The following is a 21794-nucleotide window of genomic DNA, read 5'->3' as shown; positions in this document are numbered from 1 at the left end:
AAAAAAGATCAACGGGGTGCGCGCTGCATCTGCATCTGCACACGTTCTTCACACGGTAATTCAGCATGCACACATCCCCAACCCCTTCAACGGCCTGTGCAAGCGCAGATCTCGAGATGAGGTGAAGTGAAAAGCTCCATTCACACAGGACTGATACCACCTGGGGGACGCCCAGTGATTTGTAATAATAGCGCAGATCATCTGGGATTTTAATCTCGTGTGAATCTTCCCGCGTCTGCCAAGACAGAAGTCCCCTCGATAATACCAATCTTATGCAAATGGTGGTCTCAAACACGATCCATTTTTCAGCCGCGGTTTCTAAATCTTTTTTTTTTTTTTTTATCTTGCAGATGTGAATGTTTTATTTTTTTTTCCTGTCATAGGAAGCTTTTGAAAACATGTCCGGGGCAAACTCTCAGCCCAGTGTCCCTGGGAAATATATTCAAATTGCTGCTCTGCAATTTATTATTTATTTCCAGTACCAACGATCATGCCAGAGCAGGGGATAGTATGATATTTATGCGACTGAGAATATAATAAAGTACACCAGCAGCGTACTCATCATCCCTTAGTGTTTCCTGTCTAAGCTATAGCAGCTTGTCAGTGGTGACATTTGTGATATTACAAGTTGATGGACACACCGCAGTCCTCCTTATTTTATTTATTTATTTTGATGCCTCTGTGCCAGTGATAGCGCGGCCCGAGGCATTATGTTTTCAGACTGCTTGTCCGTCCGTCTGTCCCATTTTTGTGAACACAATATCTGAGGATGGCCTTGAGGGAATTTCCTTTAGATTGGGCACTTAAACTGGTTCTACTTTTGTGGATCAAAGATCAAGGTCACTGTGACCCGACAAAACAAATGTGGGCCCGTTTCCCAATAATTCAGACGATACGGACGACAGTATTTGACGCAAACGTCCGATAGGATGAAATGATGAAGTTGGCTTTTTGCCTTTTTTGCACAGTCACTGTGTGGAGACAGGGATTGTGAGAAGACAGAGGGGTACGACGTGCATCAAAGGTCCCCCAGTGGGTTTTGTCTCTAAAAGGCAGGAGGTCTGGCTGACGGAGCATGTGATGTGTTCTACTTTGACGGCCGTTTCTGACCCATAATTGCTTTTTTAGTAATGCAGAAATGTTGAGAATTCCACTACAAGATCCGAACATCAAGGCGATATCAGCGTGAGGTTTGACAACTCAGGTTTAGTGCACTTTCGTCGTGACTTTTTGCGCCGGTGATTGCATCAAATTTCATCATCCCTTCCTTTTGTTATTTCCATAAAACAAGAAGTACTGAAGAAGTCGATTTCAAGAAAGGCAGCCTTCTTGGAGAGTGCCCACCTGTTGCCAACATACAGCGATATGTCTGATGTTTCTGGAGTCCGTTATAAAGTAGTCCGTTAAAGCTACAGCAGCTTGTGAACTAATTTAGTAAATTATGCTAAATGAGTGCATTTAGCTGATCAAACCCACACTAACATTCAACTGCAGTGTTTTATTGAAGGATGCTGGAGATGCACCAAATGCAATTTCTGATTCGCTCGTTCTTTTTCTTTAAGATTGCTGATGATTTCTTCAGAGAAGTTGGATTCATTGATGTTAGAGACAAATAGAGTAATAGCAGCCTTATCCATTCGACAGAGCGCTGTGTTAGAATTTACTATTCATTATTGCTCTGTAATTTTGTTTGTCCTGGGAAGCTATAGGTCAAGATACAAAATCTATAGGGCAGACAGAGACGGCCAATTAGCAGCGGCTAGGAGTAGCGGTATCGGTTGCGCTCTGAGATACGTGTATCATCACTGTCAAATAATCTGATAAATGACCAGTCCAATCAGTGCACATCTAATCCATAAGAGAACCATGTATGGAGAACCTTTTTTTTTTTTTTAATCTGATGACTCTGTGCTCTTCGATAAGAAGCCTGGTGTGGCCAGTCATGTTCCGCCCCTCTAAATGGACACAGAGGATTTCATTCACATCACCGTCTCTGTTTGAGCGTTAAGCAGCCGAAGCCCACCCAACAGAGGAGGCTTTCACAAGCCGTGTGAGACCACCTAGCCCTTGATCTTCCCTCTCTCGCCTCTGCGCCTCACCTCCGCGGCCTCTCGCCCTGCGGGGGCTATTAGTCATCTCGGCTGCGGGAGCGAGGCCGTCGGGGGCGCCCGGCGCAGGGAGGGAGGTGCAGGTGTGGTGTCAGCAGAAATACAGCGCATACTGTAGAGAGATGTATAAATAGAGGGATACACAGCGAGGCTGAAGATGGATCGAAGGGATTAAGATGCTGCTGATAATAAACAGGGATGTGGGACCGTAACACGGGAAGGTTGTGCAGCTCTGGAAAAAAAAAAAAAAACAACAAAATGTTTTAATAAGGGGGAAACAAACTGAAGCACCACTCTTCTTTCTCTTCGTCACACACAAATGTGCATGTTAGCAGACACACAAACAGGAATGACAGTTTAATTAAGGCCTTGAAGATTGAGATCATATGGCTCCAAAGCCTTGTTTACGGGACACCGGAGGGACATTTCTTCCTTTCAAACACTTTTCATTTGTACACTACAGACTCCTTAGATGTGAAAGGATTTTTTATTTATTTATTTATTTATTTTTTTTTCCAGGGGAGATTATATTCCCCACACTCACATGCTCGCTCAAAGCTACTGCAGAGCAATACGTCGGAGAGCTTATTTCATCCTTGGCCGTGCTGGCGTTAATGTGAAAATATGAGTGTGGCGGCTGAAGAGGACTGATGCTCAGGCTCGCTATATTGCTGTTGCTTTAGTTGTAGCTGCAGCAGCGGTAAAAATTGTAGTAAATAATATAGCAGGCGGTGTGAACCAGCCTCACCGAGTTGTGCGGAGCCTTTTTTTTCTAACTAGACTTCTCAACTACAGGCACGTGCAGACATGAAAACACTTGGGCGGCCTTCCATAGGTCCCCGAACAGAGTCGGGTTGGAAAACAGCGAAGTGTTACTCTGGAACTTTGATCGATCTGGAGTCGGAGCAGATGGTGCGCAACAAACACCTGCGTGGAATTTGTTTTCCCGAACAAAGCGTGACATTCAGGTTCGTTTGTATTCAACGTGAGTGTGGACTACTGTTGTAGGAACGTTTGGATCTATGAATATGGATGCGGAAAACATCCTCTTACATACATACCAGCATGTTATTTCATTAAGTTCTGAATCAAATTAAGTCCTTTCATCCAGAACAGAGGGAGATCTGTATAGAATAAGTAGCGTGTACTCATAATGTAAAAGAAATTAGCTTGATTTCAATGAAGATACTTAATTGAATGTATTTTTCACACGTCTGTAGAGCTGTAGCGGTAATACTGAATTCCACCCACTGGAAAAACAAAAGCACACAAGTTCCCTTGTGGCCTCCAACGTCGGGATTAAAATAATTGCAAATTCTCATTTACCAAACTTGCGAGTCCCCCCCCTGACTGGAGCTCCCCCGGTTTGTCAGACTGTTATAACCAGGCGATGATTATTTCCATCTTTTCTTCATACTTAATTGGTGGGGGGAAGCCCAGAGGCTGCATCCAAAAATCATTATTTCACGAGAGGAAGCCTTGCCACCCTCGCCAATCATCTTCAGTCTCCTGGGGAGGGCGGCCCACGGTGTGAGAAGCAGATACCTGTCGTACCACAACCAGGTGACCACGTGACTGACGGCTGCCTAGTGTGAATTCTCGCTCGCGTCTGGTCTCACAGTAGTTTTTCCCCCGTGCCGTCAGAGTCTTGTACTCCCAGAGGGTTTTTTTTTTCGACAGCTTCTTCTTTGCATTCATTCCTCCCTCGATTGTACTTTGCCTTTATTTTGCCGCTCTCATTCGCGCACCCCGTGGGCAGTCGCGCTCCACGCTGCCCGGAGAAAACGTGTTTCCTCATGTCAATGTCAAAAAATGCTGTAACACCCGTTTTGGTTCTAACATTTCATGAATATGATTTGAGCTGTATGTTTTGGTTTGTAGCTGACATTATTTTTAAACTTTTTTATTTTTTTATTTTTTTATTTTTCGCACACGCTGCTCAGCAGGTTCTTGGATCGGCTCCAGCTCCAAGAGCAACCCCTGAAAAAGAGTCAGTGGATGGAAATAAGTGAATGAATATTTGTATGAAATCTGGGGAACAGCTCACGGCCAACGTGAGTCATCTGAGCTGCACATCTGCCACTTCACAATGGTCGGGTGGGAAGCTTGTAGTTACAAAAATGTCAACCTGCCAGGAGTAAAGAACAGCGGCCTTGAGTTTTGAGTGGATGCGACAGAAAAAAAAAAGTTTTCTAAGACAAGCTGGAGTGAGGTCACCTAATCGAGCGACAAGGTTTTTCAAACAATATGTGCTGAGAATAGAAGCATCAGTCCTGGTTCAGCGAATCAGACGGATTCCAAAAAAAGCAATAAGGCGGTTGTATTATCATGTTTGATCTTCTGGGCCTGCTCGGACTGTGACCCAGCCTGTTGCCAATCACAAACAAACCATTACCCCCCTGAACCCCCTAAAGGAATTCCCAACTACCTGCTATGTGGTGGATCATGTGGGAGCCCACAGGTAGCGGTGAGAGCAGGCGGTGAGAGCAGGCAGGGGCGCGGCTCTCCCGGGTCGCTCTTTGAAGAGAGCTGAGCCCCTCGGCGGAGCGGCTGCAGATACACGGGGATCAGGAGATCAATACAGGCCTATCAGCCGAAAGCAGCCAGATGAGCCCGGTGGCATTTTGTCTGAGGCGCACACCGAATACAGAGGTTGAGTCAGCCTTTCTGTCTGCCCCGCTCCATTACCGCCTCTCAAAGAAGTCTTTTTCAAAGAATTTTCACATTTTGTGTCAGTGGACATGCTGTCCATTCACTCGTGCTTTTGTCTTTCAGTTTGCCGCCTCGTACCTCTCGACTTTCTCTCTCTCTCTCTCTCTCTTTCTGCATCTCAGCCTTCACTTTGCCGCTTTTTTTTTTTTGTCCATCTCTGCTTATTACCCTTTGCTTATTTTCTTCCATTACTTTGATTAAGATACATATGTATGTTTATCCCTTATTAGACCCAATTTATCGTTGTCTGCTTTCTTTAATTCGCCTGAACACCCTCTGCCTCAAGATGACATTTTGCGTCGAAAAGCTTTGGAATTACTCGCTAGGTTTGAACTCTGCAGTGTCCTCAGATTGCACACTGCTGCCTTAAGAGCAGCAGAGACCAGCTTCTCATTTCACCTGATTACTTCTCCTCCTCCTTTTGCATCCTTCACAATCAATAATCTGGAGGGGTGGAGGAGGGGGGGGGGGGGAGCAGGAGAAACACCAAGACGTGGGAGGAAAACAGAGTCAGCGTGTCTTAATAAAGGACTTCACATGTACACCCAATCTGCTATGATTACTTCCTTTAGTCTTACCTTGAGCCATGCCTCTACAGATATCAGTGAGGCTCAGTGACGTGTGCATTTCCTTCGCGTGGTGGGAATAATGAGCAGAAACCGACTGACGGGGATTGTTTTCTGGCACTTTTTCCCGAAAAACAAATCGATACTGGATAGATCTGACACCAGTAAAACTCACCGACTGTGTAAATAGTGAACGGAGCCTCTGGGTGTGCATATAGGTGGAGGTAATGTGGAAATACCTACGTTCTTTCTAGCTCTCTGCAGGTGTCGACTCTACAGAATTCAAAAAAGAGATCCGACTGTGTGTAAGGTTATGAAAAAATGACCTCACTTCTGACTTGATTAATGACCTCAGCGGACAGTTTCCTGGTGAGTTTGTGGTCTCAGTCGCTCGTTTCAAGTCTTCTTCAACACAGTGTGATGTTCATTTTGTAACTGTGTTCCCACGTGGAGTTAATAGACAGCAGCAGGAAACGCTTTTTCCAGTCGGTGCCCTCCAGAGCTCTGTCCTCTTATTCAAACATGGCTGCTTCTGTCTCCAAAAGAAATAAACAAGATGGCAACATCCATCATACCAGATTCAAGGACTCCGAACTTTAGTCCACAAACAAATGGATGATGTAATGGTGGGTTTACCCGGGTAAAAACCATAAAATAAGATAATTGTTACTTCTGTGTGGCCGTAGTTTGGTTGTCGTGTGCAGTGTCATAGCTAGAACGGTTAAGTTCTAATTGTTTTGTTTTTTTACTTTTTAGTGGTTGATTTTTTGTTCTTTCAAGCAATCATTCATGTCCTCAGTACTTTCAAACTTTCAAACAATCATTCATGTCCTCAGTACTTTCAAACTTTATAGATCTATGTCTTGAACACTGAATAGTTAAATTAGAGAAATAAGAGTTACAGTATATTGTTTTTACGTTCACATTACGGTCCGAAACCCAGACAGTTATCAACAGCGCCCACATACCGGAAGATCTGTTCCGCGATTTGACTGCTGAAAGGTTGTCAGTGACCATCAATCCAATCACATGGCTGACCTGCCATTAAAAAGAGGTCATGGAGGTAATAGGTAATTTGCAGCACTTAATGGAGAAAGATGGCTCTGGGACAAAGTTTATGTTAAATCTAATTATCCTCTCGGGTTAGCTCATGTAGTCGCGTCCCTGCGGTCGTCTCGCGTGTCCTGAGCGAGTCAGGAGGAGACGGGGTGTTTCAAAGTCAGGTTTACTTTCTGTCTGGGCAGTTTTGCTCTCAGTCTACTAGTCCGTACATTTTGTCCAGACTGATACATCTCAAGAACTATGGATTGCCATGAAAAGGTTAGAACATCGATCTCTGATGCCCAGAAACCGATGTCCTGACCTTTTTCTCTATTGCCACCTGAGGACAACATTGGCTGAACGATGGAAGATGGACTCTGTTGCAGTATTTTCTTCCCCTATTACTTACTTTATACCATTGCATGTCAACCCTCTAGTATACACTGCCACCAAAGTACCTCTAGAGTTCACAGTCATTAGCTCTGTTTGCATCTGAAACCACGTGTGTCGCGGTCGCGTCTGCCTGGAGATCCTGTCGCGATGTGTTGCGTGGTCAGCCTGTTATTCGCTTCGCTCGGGGCTGTTCTGGTGGCGACGAGGCTTCCACAGACTGCTGGCTTCCTCCAGAAAGAAACGTTTCTCCGACCAAGTTCTCTGGTTGATGCCTCCCCCCTTTATCATTCGATTACCTGTCGTCCCCAGTCCATTCTGAAAGTCGCGGCTAATAAAACCCGGTCTGTTGAAGGAAATAGTCCTTATGTGTGAGGTTTCTAGTCTTTGTATATTTCAGTAATGTTCCCGTTGCACGTCCTAAAAGATGAACTGAGGCAAAGAAACAAGGTGATGCAAAGTTATTTTCTGGATTTTGGTTTGAGAATATCAGACAGCAATGTTAGCGTCTGTCGTCGTGTTAGTAAATACATGCAAAATGCTGGGTCGAAGGATGTGCATACTTCTACTTCAACTAAAAGATGCTCTGGAAAAAGTCATGGGAGAGCGATTAGAGTACATTGTCAGGTCTTAGTGGGGGGGAAAAAAACCCCACAAAAATGTGTATCAGGCTAAAAAAAATGAAAGATAAACTCTACAGTACATTCTGTGTCTGGTTATTTGTAAAGTAGTTAGTGTGCTCAGAAAAATGTGCCGTCACTTCGGTACAATGCAGCAAAATGGACAGTGTGTTCTCAAATGTTCCTGTGTCTGTACCACGGTGTCTCTCACCTACAGTAGCACCAAAGGGCTCCTGTTGTCCATTGATATTCCGGCGCAGCGTGCATGTCAGAAGCGCTTTGTCCGACTGCGCGGCACAGGGGAGACAGTGTTTGACGGCGCGTCTCTGAATTTAATTATCTACAGCTGCTTCAGAGCAAACAGAATGATCTGTAGGATCAGCAGATGTGACAGAGCTTTTTTTTCTGTTTTTTTTTTTCGGGCTGAGGAACGCATAGACATGAGCGCAAGTGTTTTACACGCGTGCTGCACAACTGTACTCGCGCAAGTATAAAGGAAAAAAGACGACGCGAGCACACTCACGGGGCTGAACTACATCGAACAAAAGCCGCCTTCTGCGGGCATAAAAAAGAATGTGTCCAAGCTCTGTTTCTGTAAATGTCACACGCTGGTATCCTGAAGGGTTTGTGATTGCAGCTTGTGTGAGTTTCGATGGATCAGGGCGGTTTATAACATGTTAGCGCTGCAGGCGGCAAGTCCCACATCAGCAGGGCAAATGTTCTTCCAGTCTAATTAGTAAGACGCTCGGCAGTGGCCCTCCGTCTCTCCGAGGAGAGCGTATCCAAAATCAGACAAAACAAACTCTCCCTCTGCGGCGCTGGATTAAACACAAAATAAATAATGTTTGGCGTGATTGCCTTTAAATGTTAAAAGGATTTGAAAAGCTTGAGAGTCTAGCCTCAGGTATAAATATATCGAGGCATATTTTACTTGCTAAACAGAGCGAGGGTTTAGACAAGTGCTTTGCTTCCAGAGTGAAGTGACATATTGACTCTCTCTTTTCTCTGCCTGTGTGTTAGCTGTGTTTTCTACAGTGCGTTTGTGATTACGCGCATACAGATTGTACGCCCCGCGCCGGATTCGAATAACCAACGGCTTCATCACAATGATGCAGCGAGGGGCTGAGACCGGCAAGATTGTAGCTTCTCCAGACAAATGAAAAGGCAGTCAGTCAGGCAGACAGCTATGCGGTGCCGTGCGGTGCCTCCAGTTACGCTCTCATCCACTTAGGCTCCGCATAAAAGGAGATAAAAGGGGAAACTTATCTTTGTCTGTCGAAAAATGTCAGAACGATAAAGCGAAATGGTCTTAACACTTTGTACAAATCCCTCATGCGCCCGCGCAATTATCGACAGCGTCCCTCGCACGACGCGTCCTGGAAATCTCTGATTGTAGTGGACAATGCCCGGTCTCAGTTTCCCTGAAGTGCGGAAGAGCTCGCCACCAGACCGCAACGGAGAAAGAGACAAAGTGTACACATGCACAGAAAAATAAAAGGAAAAAAGACAGAGGACCCCAATGAAGAATAAAAGAGGAAGGACCAGAGTGACTGGATCTGAGGCTTGACACCGGATGGTCAGCCAGGCATTGTCTTGGCAACCCGGAGCGTCTGAACTTGTAAGAGTCATTCATAAGCACCGCGCCTGCAGCTTAGACAGGGAGGATTATCAAATGACACTTTTAGCCTCTTAAGCAGACCACAATTGCAGCCAACATGGTCCGAGAGAATGCGAGACAAAGGGCTTACAGCGAGGATGAGCGCGCGCACCAGGACTTAGCTAAATGTCAGACTGCTCGCGCATTGTGGATGTAACTTTTTTACGCCCCTATTGTTTCTGTTGTTCGAGCGGTCGCCACTCATGTACTCCTTTCTTCCTGCAAAATGTGAAAGTGCGCGGGGGCTGACAGACTGAAAGGAGAGGCAGGGAGGGAGCAAACACGAGCAGCGGGGAGAAGGGAGAGCAGCCACCGGTGGGTAACTGCCGCCGGACGGTTGTTGCTAAGCGTTTAATCTCCCACGCTTGGAGAATACAAACGATCTTGTAATCGTCCCCGACCTTGACATGAACAGCAAGGTCGCCAGGGAGCCGGGCTACTTTGCATTTCCCACAGATGCTTTGCCGAGACATGCAGAACAATTAGTAAACTGGATAAAAAGGAATTGAGTCTGTCTTACTCTCCCCCTCCTCCCCGCGCCTCCCTCGGGGCAGTTACCTGGCACAACCCCAACCCCTCAGCTTCGTCGAGCAGATTCCGAATACTTAATCAGGAGGAAGAGGTAGTCAGTGGTACCAAGTGGATAAGCCGGCTCTGCATATCAAGTCTGATTGGTACAAAAGTCGTTCACTCAACTAAATAAAGAGAAACGTCCCACAAAGCAACGTTACTTGACCAAACTAAAGTAACGTAGCTTTTATGAGTAAAGAAATACTGCAGTTATTCATTGAGAAGCGCCTGTCCTCCTGTCTGTCCTCCTGTCTGTCCTCCCGACTCTTCCTCACATTTCTGCCTGAAAAACAGCGTCTGTCACCGGCAAAGAAAATTAACTCACCGAGTGTTTGTGATGAAAATAAACCACCACGACGGTCAGTACTCCAGACCGAGACTTCAGTGAACTTTCCCCCAGAAAAAAGCTTCCATTTGCGCGAGCGAGAGAGTGGGACAGCGTCCAGTTTACTGATGCCGATTATGTAATTATGCAATTTAGCGCGAAACACGTAACTTTGTCACTTTCCAGGATGTTTGGTGGGTCAGGATCTCAATCACTATACAGCATCCATATCATTATAAACTGTCTGCGGGTTTAGATTGACAGGGGGGACACCTGGGAAACACCTTGAAAACACATAGACGTCATCATCATGACGTGTACCGCCATGCCTCTTTAAGAGCCGCAGCGATGGTTTGCTGTATGGGGCTACGATAGATGAGCGTTATGAGTTGTGCGTTTCCTTATGCGAGGATAAGGATACCATTGTCTAAACCAGAGCAGTTAACTTTTTATTCCAACTCACATGTCAATCTCAGCGTATTACAGGCAGACTCCTCACAATAAGAATTCCCAGATGCACGGAGCTGAAGTTCTCCATTAAAATAGCTTATTGTTATTAGCAATGTATCAATCAATGCATTTCCTGTTCTCATTTAATAAATTAATTAATTAATTAATTTTCCCTTTCAACAAAAAGTTACAAATATAATGCTGTTAATTGTAGTTCAAAGAATGAAAGAAAAAGGGAATCGGGCGAGTCAGGAGTTGACTGCTCATAGTTGAAAAAAACCCAAAAATCTTTAAATCATAAATAGGCATAGAAAAATTTTAATATTTTCATCTTTTAATTTACACTGATGTGACGTGCAAATGTATGAAGGTGGCTCCCAAAAATTTTAATATCTGAGCTAAGTTCATTAGTAAAGTAAATCCATATAAATCTTCACTAATTGATGGATGCACTAAGTGCTTCATCGGGCTCTGTATGTGTTTGTGTTTGACGATGTGTCTGTGTTTGCAAGCACAGATGTTGTGTATCAGACAGTGGCTGAACACTTGAGTGTGTGCTCGCCTGCATACTGACGCCTCGAAGTGAGTAGGAGGGTGTTCGTGTATTAATGTGTTTTTTTTTTCTGTGTGTGTGTGTGCGCGGGTTTGTGTGCCTCTGCACATCGGCCCCGGAGTCGCCTTTATGTAATTAAGGGACTTTTGTCCTCCGACAACAGCGCATTACCTCTATTATTGAATATGCTGAGAGTTGAGATATGATTATACTCCAGGCAAATTCAATTTCTGTTTTCAGCAGTTTGATTATAAAAGCCTGGACTGGGCTCTTTTAAGTTAAGCCACTGTGGTTTTTAGCCTTATTCTGCCGAGGGATAATAGAAGTGACCCCTCTCTTGGCATCTGAAATGACTCAGCCTCAAAAACAGCTTTGGAACAAAGTCCACAAAGTCCCTCTGGGATGCGATTCCTCTCCTTGTAATGGTAAACCAGCCTTCACTGTGTCCCGTAACTGAAATGTAATGTTATGAGCAGCAGCTTTAGACCTCGTTTAGACTACATGCTTATTTCTTTGGCTGTCAGACTTATGACATCACTTTCACCATTTTATAGTCTTGTTTTCTTTCCGCCTCGACATGGTGTTTAGTCACGTGGAGCGGTTTGCTTCTCACAATGCTTTACATTCACCCCGGATTCTATAGCAAATAATGCAGCTTGTTAACATCAAAGCTGATAAAACATAGTCAAAGTGCTCGAGGTGTTAAAAAAAGAAGAAACAGATCGTAAGCTCACCAGAGTCAATCACAGGTGAAGCTTTGCTTTTACAACAAGTCGTGAGTTTTTTAAATTTTTTTATTTGATCTCAGTATGGCAGGTATCCATCCATCCATCCATCCATTTTCATCCGCTTATCCGGGGCCGGGTCGCGGGGGCAGCTGCCTTAGCAGGGACACCCAGACTTCCCTCTCCCCGGACACTGCCTCCAGCTCTTCCGGGAGGACCCCAAGGCGTTCCCAGGCCAGCTGGGCGACATAGTCACACCAGCGTGTCCTGGGTCTTCCTCGGGGTCTCCTCCCGGAGGGACATGCCAGGAACACCTCCCGAGGGAGGCGTCCCGGGGGCATCCGAAACAGATGCCCGAGCCACCTCAGCTGGCTCCTCTCGATGTGGAGGAGCAGCGGCTCTACTCCGAGCTCCTCCCGGGTGACAGAGCTCTTCACCCTATCTCTAAGGGAGCGCCCTGCCACCCTGCGGAGGAAACTCATTTCGGCCGCTTGTATCCGGGATCTTATTCTTTCGGTCATGACCCAAAGTTCATGGCCATAGTATGGCAGGTAGTGAAGCACAAACAGCCAGCCACAGTCAGCAATGTTTTAAACATATTTGTATTTTCTGTAACAGTGTGTGCAGTATTGTGTGGGAGCGCGGGGGTTGAGAAGGGGTCTCCCAACAGCTGTAACAAAGAAAACGTTGGAAGAAAACTTAATTTCCCTTAGAACAGATAAATCTGACTGAATTTAGTTGCACGTCAGAATGTATTTTTTGTATAAATACACAACTATCTTTAGTATAAATCAAATCTGAACTGGAGTTGCTCCTCTGCTGGTGAGTTCAGCAGTACGTGGGTGCCTGCGGAGGAGTCGCTCACGTTTGCCAGCACTGATTGAGCTCTCTCATGATCATATGAATCATTTTCATGTTGACTTCATTACCACTGACTTTTACCAGATGGGCTTGACAGTCACCAAATGCTCGGCTTGTACCTTTTTTTTATTCTTTTCTTGCGATCACCCCAAAGGCACACGGGTCCATAAATCCAACTCTCGGATCACAGCGAGAGAGTGGGCGGGGGTCCCGGTAAAGCTCAAGGAGTCGGGAAAAGATCAATCCAAGGTGGAGCGTCCGGCTGGATCAGCAGCTTTTTGACTTGCTTTAAGTGCAAATAGATTAAATCAGGGGGAAGAAGTGAGGTGTCCTACGCTGTGAGTGGTGATGATGGGGAATGCTTAGCTAGTGCATTTGTGCCTGCGTGTGTGTGTGTGTGTGCAAGCGGGGAAGGAGTTGGCACAAGCAGCGGTTGTTATGAAGTCGGTGGACTGCGTGAGTGTGAGTGTGAGTGTGTAGACGGGGGCAGGAGTCGGTGAGGCAGCCTGTGTGTGAGCTCTACTTGAGTTTGGAGTGCACCTACACGCGCTCAGGTACGCATACCTCTGTGTGTTTATATACTGATGTGCACATCAAATGTGTGTGTGAATCAGTGCTGAGAGGTGATAATGAGGACACCTGGCTGTTTGGTTTGTATGGAGTTACATTTTGTTTAAAAAAAAAAAAAAGACTTTCCTTGTTAGCGCTGTGTTAGCACTGAGATCTACACTGGAGGTGTTTGGCGTGAGTTTCCGCCTCTGCTATTTCGGGTGCATTATGCATAATTCATCCTGTTGCTCTGTTGTAATTATTATTAAGTTTCATGCAGCATCTGTTGGAATACAACTGTATATATACACAGTTCCAGACACATTAATTTTTATTTTCATTTAGGGTGAATCTGCTGGAAATCGATCAAGACAGGTGCATGTTTACTTCACAGCTGATCTCTATCTTGTAGGCCTACCTGTCTTTGTAGCTCGGATCCAGAGCGTTAAAAAAAAAAAGTAAAAATGTCAAATTGTGGATTTATGAACTTTCTTATTTACTCTTCAACCCTTCCCTGTATAAACCCTTTTTTCTCTCTCGCTCCTCCAGCCCTCTCCGACCCAGACGGAGATCCCTGCCGGAGGACTTACTGTGGGAGGGGTCGACAGTGTGTGCTGATGGCAGAAACCGGCCGCGCCGAGTGTGTCTGCCAGGAGAAATGCCGGCCCTCCTTCGTGCCGGTGTGTGGCTCGGACGGCAGGTTCTACGAGAACCACTGCGAGGTCTACCGCACCGCCTGCCTGGAGAGGAGACGGATCTACGTGGTGCACAGCAAGGACTGCTTCTTTAAAGGTACCACTGGAACACCGATGCAGCGACACTGCAGAGGGCCCCTGTGCGCTGTAAAACAGACTTTGTTTCGCAGGTTCTTCCAAGGTACCGGCAGCAGCACAGTCCAATTAACTGGGCTGCTTTGTCATAATTGGGATTAATAAATAACACAAAGGACGTCTGTATGTCACGGCCGTGATGTGATTAGTGCAGGTGGTTCTCCACAGTTTCGCCATTAGCCCTCCGTTGCGTCGCATCAGGTGTGGTTGAAATGTCAGCTTGCTTTTTGCTGATGAGGGGAAAACATTTTTCCAATCCGTCAATCACTCATCCCACCACGTGATGACGCTGAAAACCTCTGAAAGCATTGAATTCTGGTTGAGTTTGAGGGACAATTACCCTGATTAGCAAGTTTTTTTTTTTTAAAGCTGGCTTGGTGAAAAGGCAAAATTAGCACTGATGGTGTTTGCTCTGCGGCTGTCTCAAAGTACTGTTGGGGTAATCGTCCCTAGTAGTTGCAAAATATATAAATTCATATTGTTCATATTTGCATATTTATTTGAAATTAAACAACTCCAGCTGTTTGATGTATAGAAATACTGCATTTGATTTAAGAAAATAATTGAATGAGAGATTAAGTGATACCAAGTGAAACTGAAATTTTTATTTGCCGCTCTACCACCGGTACACAGCGACGCTGCAGCGGGGCTGTTTGTCTTCATGTCTGATTGCATCACTGAGTACAGTACAGGTCGCTTTGATGCCTTCTGTGAGTGAGAATTGCCCTCAAATGATGATCTGGTGCCTGTGAGGCATACTTACGAGCAATTTGAAGTCTGCAGTGATGTTCTGACTTTTAGTCTGATGTCGAAACACTAAACAGAAACGGAGGTGTACCGACAAACACAATTATTTTGTTGTGCGGTGCTGCTGTCGAGCTCTTGTCGCGGGCATCAATCACTCTGGAAATCACGCTGTTACTGTCAGCCACCTTTTCAATCGAGATGAATGAAAGAGTGAAATCGTTGGAAGTTTGGCAGCGAGGGGGCCGGGGCTCAGGGTCGAGCTTGTCTGGGAAAACGACGGCGAGGCACTCAGACAGTAAGCATCTCGTTCTGTATTCCTCTCCTCTGCACGCCCCGCTGCTGTAATCACGTTCCTCAACTCGGGTTCAAGTCAGCACACTTACTCTGCAGTCACAAATGCCGGCATCCAGATCTTTTAAAGCGGTTCAAGTTTATTTAATTATCGACCTGAATCTAAATGTGAGTTTTCATTGAGAAGGTAAACAATGTCAGAGCGCTGTTCAGATGTCCCGAACGGGATGTGAATCTGATAATCCAAACGTCTTGTTTCATAAAGCAGATCTGGCGTCAGTGCCATATGAGTTCACGCTGTATATGCACATGCACTTCTGAGTCAGTCTCTCCTTTATCTACCACTAATATCAATACCCTGGCACTCACAAATCACCACCAGGTTACTGTGGATCACCAGTTCTCTATAGTAAATCTTTAGAATCTTCACTCCTTGACTATCGCTCATTAGCAGAAGTGCGCCCTCAGCATGAACAGTCAGCATTATTACCCAAGAAACAGCTTGGCTGCTTCATCATCTTCGATTTTAAAGGTAGCAGGGCTACAGAGGGCTCCCACTCATTTCAAGTATTAACAACTTTCAAATACTGCAAGCATGCAAGTAATATGTACATTTTAAAATGTTGGCGTCCCCCTCCCCCTCTTTAAATGCACTTTTCCAGGTCAGACTTGTATGGAACATCTCGTATAATCCCTCAGAGTGCGGATGTAAAAATAGAAAGTAAGGCTATAGTTATTTAGAGTGCATGGTTTCATGTCGGCGCGGTGCTTAAAAAAAAACACACACACTCGCGCACGCAGACATGGCAGCACTTTTAGTCGTATCACATTAGGGAAGGGGAGGGGAGGGAGGCTTCCTGGCAGATACCACCATGCATAACTAATCCACATTAGGGATGTTCAGTCGGCACATTAGGCTTAAACTCAAGTTGTCTGAATGCAAACCAGCAGGAGATGGAAAATGCTGGAAATCAGTCAGACGTCACGGGAATCATGCGTGTGTGTGTGTGTCTGTGTAATTGGGAGGTAATTATTGCACCTGACGTACAAAGACATCATTGGGAAGCATTTCTCACAGTGCTGTGCCAGAGTCATTACTCATAATTATTGTTTTCTTTTAATATATGAATAGCAGATGAACTACAGAGGAGGTGCAGCAGTTGTCTCTGGGAATGTGCGCGTCCCTGCAGGCCTCTTAGTGGACTTACTCGGCTTTTGTTTTCCCGGCTGCAGCCTCATTGCCTCACTGAAAACAACACATCCTGGTTTAAAGCCTGTGTAACTCACCCGGTCATCTGTATCGCGCTGCGGCAAAGCCACCTTGACATCTTTTCCCCGTTGCTCTACGAACGGAGTTTGTGTCAGTGTTTCATTTAGCAGCTGCTCCAGTACTTTGGTGTATATCAATTAAGTCGACGTAAAAAGACTAGAAGACGTTTCTCCAACAGTAATCGCACCGACAAACATTTCGTAGACAAACTGGTATTTCTCACCGAGACGAATTGAGTTAAGAGTTGGTTTCAACTACATTTTCTCCCTCCATTTGAACAAAATTGTTTTTTTTTTTCTCTGTTTCTTTCTCTGTTTCTTTGTTTATATATATTTTGAGGTCCATTTTTGAAAGCCTAGAGCGTATTAAATGCTAGATGGCAAGAAATGTTATTACAGACCCTCACGGATGAAAATGGATCTCTTTGGGTCCCTGCAGCTATGCATTTAGCCACATGGCAAAAATCTTTTTGCCTTTTTTTTTTTTTTTTTTTTCCAAATTTGATAAAACCTAAAAGCTCTGCTGTGAAAGCCGATTTTCCTTCAGCTCATGGCTACGGTCAAGGTCGCAGTTTCGAATTTGGCAACTTATGCAGGCTTTCTGGATTATTCTGATTCATTTTGCCCAACCAGAGCCAAACACTCAAAATTTGGCAAAAGAAATAGGAACAATTTTCTGACCTCTCTTTACTGGCTCCCACTTACAGCTCATTTAAGGATTTGTTTATTCATGAAGCTTTTGAGAGGGCACATAATCACAACCTCCACGTCATTAGGACATCTGACTAAGGACACCTTGCTGTCGAACATCCATCATGCACACTTTTATTCTGAAATATTAACGGCACGCGGTGGCTGTTTAGCCGAGCAAATTCCACAGACTTTGTCATTAATGCCACAAAACTCATCTTTGGCCATTACTCAACAATTCATATGGTAATTACAACCCATTTTTACACACACATCTAATGAGAGAAAATGATGAAGTCATTATTTTGGTCAAAGGTCAACTTCACTGTCACATTCAAAACACTTGTCTGGCCTTTATTTAACGCCATAACTCAGGAACAGCGACTTTACCGGTGCGCAGAGGCATGCAGCCTCGAGGCGTTGATTCCAGTTTTATATGGTACTCCATCGTCATCATCATCATCATCGGAAAAGGTTTATGATTTTCGTCTGTATGGATAAAATTGACTCGACATCGTCGTCGCCAGGCATGCATTGTACTTGGTTGTGTTCCAATACTTTGTTATTCTCTCTTTATTCACTGAGTTTACTTCTCTTTGTTGCTTAGTATTTAACGTCAGATGTTTTCATATGAGCTTTATTGAAAATGTTTTTTCAAGGAAGGCTATTTCAAGGAAAGGCCTGGCCCCTACTTTAGTTTTATGTTTCTAATGAACTTTTTTCATTTTACTTTTTCCTCTGCAGTGGAGATAAACAAGGGAGACAAACATTGTCGTTGGGCAGAAGGAATTTATCCATGTGGGTACGCAGATATTCTCTTTGTAGAGATAGAAGGACCTGGTAGCGCTGGGGGAAAAGGATCTGTGGTTTGGGGCAGGCAGGAGAGTTGACTGCACGTAGGTGTTAGGGACGACTATAAACCTCTGGATGGGCCTCTTTGTTCTGCCCTGTCACTGGCTTCTTTGTATTTACACAAAGTCTGTTTAGCTGGTACTTTAATACATATTCATTTAACAATAAGTGCCCGTATTAGAATGTTATATTAGAATAACAATGGAATAAGAAGACAGACTTTTAAAATGCCATAACAAGGGATGAATCAGCGTAGGGACTCAAAACAGGATAAAGGGATTTTTTTTTTATTATTCCACCTTTTCAATAAGTTCAATTCAGTTTTCTTTGAGGCACTTTTAAGATTACTCTGAGCTAGCTTAAGCTTTCCACATTACAATGACTCTACCGAAGCATTAGCGCGGAAAGCGCACGTGTCCGCCTCACAAAAGTGAAAGTCACCACGTCTCGCGAAAGAATGGCAAATTGATAAACAGCTTCAAAGTTAAAAGTTATTTGACCCCGAATGGCTTCAAAAGGGGCACATTGTCAATAAAAAAGACTGATATGCCAGCTGCACTCAAACCTAATAACCCATTTACATTGTAATTGCACAAAGTCATAAAAAGGGTTTTCCTTGAGGATGTCGTCGGGTTTTTTTTTCACCATGTGAAAAATGACACCTCCCTCCCCTCACCGAGGAATAATTGATGCCATAAAAATGATAATACCTTTTAATAGAGAGACAGTGCCACCCCTTGACTTTTCAGACTCAACCATGCATTATAATCTGTGTATCGTATTTTTTCCCTTTTTGAATTTTCCCCGAATTATCAGGACAGAAAAGGTTACATGCCAACAGAGACATATTGAAACCTATGATTGTATGAGCTGACATGTTTTAAGATGGGATTGACTTCTTGGCAGCGTTGGGCTTTTGTCTGGACATCGTAAAAAAAAACAACAACTGATGATTGTGCTCAGCGTCAAAGCCACAAACCAGTCTGAAGGTCGAGATGGTGGATGAGCTGGAGTTCTTGATTTAGACATTGGGTTTCATGCCTCATCTCTCACCACCCATCAATGTTGACCCTTGCTTAAGCTATGAAAACCATCATTCCATGACCTTAACCAAGTAGTTTAAGAACTTGATCATGTCTCAACTACAAAGATGGCAGAGTGGAAGACACACATACATCTCTATCTCTTGGTGTGAGAACTTGGTATGTTGGGTTGCATCTGGAAAGTGTTTTCAAATTAATACATTACATATACGGATGATGAAGGCCGGTTTGTCCAACAAATCACAAGTGGCCCTAACGACTCTGAAACTCAGCGCTCATAGGTGTCCTTAACGACTCTGTCAGTCACACTCCCACACAGAGTTTAGAAATCCAGCTAACTCCTCTCCGGTTAGTTAGAACTGAAGAAGCCTCTTGGACGAGAGGGGAAACGTCTTCAAGAAACTGAATCAAGCCCAGTTGCAGACGATATAGCACCAAGATTGGATGACTGAGAACCTTCATCAAAACATATTCAGATATTCATTTTCATTGGTTCATTTGATTTCATATGATCACGTCTGGTCGCTCTACATGAAGCAGAGTAGTTTTTAGAATTTGCCTGCGAAACTGCGTCTAAAATGCGAACACTAAAGTTGTGGCTTTGTTGAAACAGTTGATGAACTAACACGTTAATTTCACTCCGTGACCCAGTCCCCGACCAATCATCAGCTAATCCGTAAAATTAGCAACACAAGCACGGATGCTTTCTCCACCCTCTCGACCCACTTCTGACCATGGCTTTGATAACCGGCCCATCCCTTTGAAACCATTTGAAAAAGAACTAACGCAGTTTATTGATCGCTTTCATCTTCCTGGTAAGTAGGAAGCTCCGGCGAGGGCAGACCAAAGAGACATCTGTTTCCATTGGGCCGCGTACGGCGCTCAGCAGGGGGTCTTTAATGTATCCCGCTATGACCGCTTCATTAGGGAGTCGCACTGGTGATACTACTCATGATGCTGTTGGTTCCCAGATCAGATGGATGATGTGTTACCATCCGTCAGATAGAGATTAGTCATGAGTCTCCCCAGGCTCACAGCGAGCAGTGCTTCAGTTAGGACAGGGCACTCATCCATTCACCCATCCATCTGGCCATGCTTCCATTGAGCCCATGATTACGAACAGAGTCGCCTTGCAATACAATGTTTACCTGCAACCTCTTGTTTTCTGTCGCATACGGTACTGGTTAAGTGATTATTTTCAGAGGTTTGCTATTTTAATAATCTATGAGTATTCTTTTGAGAGCCTCAGAATCTGTTTCACTGGCAAAGTACGCTAGGTTATTAAAGAGGGTCCTGGCATTGGCTCTAAAATACAACATAGAAGAATAAGAATAAAAACAGCTCCTTTAAAGCCTCTTAAAAGGGAATATTTTGCTTTCCTTGAAGGGTGTTACAAAAGAATATTATTTGTGTCACTGTAGTGGTTGCCAAAGTGGGCGGCAAGGCTACCGAATAAGGAGAAGAAAAATGCAACAAGGGATATCTCACCCTCGGCTTTACCAGTACAACGGTGGGTAACGAAGAGAGACCACACTTTGTTGTGTGTCTCAAAATATTAACTTCTGACAACGAAGAAGCTGCTTGAAGGACACATATCCTGAACACAAAAAGAAACTTTGGGGGGGAAAAAAATGCTAAACTGCACAATAGAGTTGCTTTACATAACTACTATTACCCAGTAAAAGATTATGATGTTTGATTCAGTAACTTGTTCCTCACTTGCGATGTCACACTGACGTTTCATTTGTGTTTGTGGGCAGGGGTCTTTAACATATTGTTATCTACAAAAGGGGGGGTGGGCATCGCAGAAAAAGTTTGGAAACCACTGTATAACTGAATGTTAGTAATTAAAATAATACTTCTTTATTTTTGGGTTTTTTGTCACCTTGGAATCTGACCTACTAAAATGCATTTCTCAATATGTTTTATCTTTATAGACCAAACAATAATTGTTTAATCTTTCAATTAATCAGGATATGAATAGAATAGATAATGAAAATAGTTTTTTATCAGGACCCTGCTTCATTGATGTTGAAGTCGCCATCGGTCTTCATCGGATCCCAAAAAAAATGCATCTAAAACGCTCCAGACATGACGGGTACAGTGTTCTGTAGATTATCAATCCATTTACCTTTTCCTCCCTTTATCCCCCTCCCTGTAACCATCCATCATCCGTCATGGTTCGCCATGTTCCTCGCTTTAAGAGTTGCCTCAACCATTCTGATCACTCCTTATCATCCCGCCCTGTACGCCGGCAGCTGTGGTTATAGCATTAGCCATCAAAGCTTCCCCCTCATCGTTCTCTCCTCGCCCTCGCCGCAGCCCGTGGCAGCGCTCCGCCGTCGGCCCGTCCATCTTCTTGCTCGCTAACCCTCTGCCCCCTCCTGTGACTGAGACCATTAACTCGGTCACACAAACACACAGCTCTCATAAGGAGCGCCAACTTTGGCGGAAGCTCTTACCCTGCAGCTTTAGTTATGTACACAGAGGCTGGGTAAGGTCACGGCGAACTGCTCATACCAACTGTGTGTGGTTGCTTGCAGGTTGTTCAGGATTTTTTGTTGTCGTTGCTTGTTCAGTTCATTCTCCTCCGTGCCAACTCTCCAAAGGATTTAAAAGACTGTTTTGTGTTTTTTTCATTGACAAGCCAAACTTTATTTCTATAGCCTTACTCTCTCGTTACAGAGGCATTGGTTCTCTGAAATGATGGTGATGATGTGAGCTGCACTCAAATATATTTTAAAAAACAGCATGTGGGTTGCAATTCTGCCATCCATCTCAGTTAACTTTAACCTGAATAGCAACATCTTTCCAGAAAGTAGAAAAACAATTTTCTTTGGCCATCTTCTATCTTAAACCAATTAGTTTGTGCACAGGTGTTGGTGAAATAATTGTTTTTAAGAAAGTAAAACAAAAAAAAAGACTTGAAGAAATAGAGATTGTTT

The 21794-nt window shown here is 44.3% G+C and overlaps 1 protein-coding gene across 2 annotated transcripts in view; it reads left to right on the top strand.

Moving 5' to 3' along the window:
- fstl4 (follistatin-like 4) overlaps positions 1 to 21794 on the top strand; it is a 221309-nt gene that overhangs the window by 77825 nt on the left and 121690 nt on the right. For both annotated transcript variants that reach the window (XM_030438789.1, XM_030438788.1), the window contains exon 4: positions 13677 to 13919. In XM_030438789.1, coding sequence (XP_030294649.1) covers positions 13677 to 13919 — 243 coding nt within the window. The remainder of the gene's footprint in view (positions 1 to 13676; positions 13920 to 21794) is intronic.

The sequence above is a fragment of the Sparus aurata genome, chromosome 13 (genome assembly GCF_900880675.1).
Source record: "Sparus aurata chromosome 13, fSpaAur1.1, whole genome shotgun sequence".
Lineage (NCBI taxonomy): Eukaryota > Metazoa > Chordata > Actinopteri > Spariformes > Sparidae > Sparus > Sparus aurata.
Note: the sequence above shows the minus strand (reverse complement) of the source record. Positions and strands in the feature narration are given on the sequence as shown.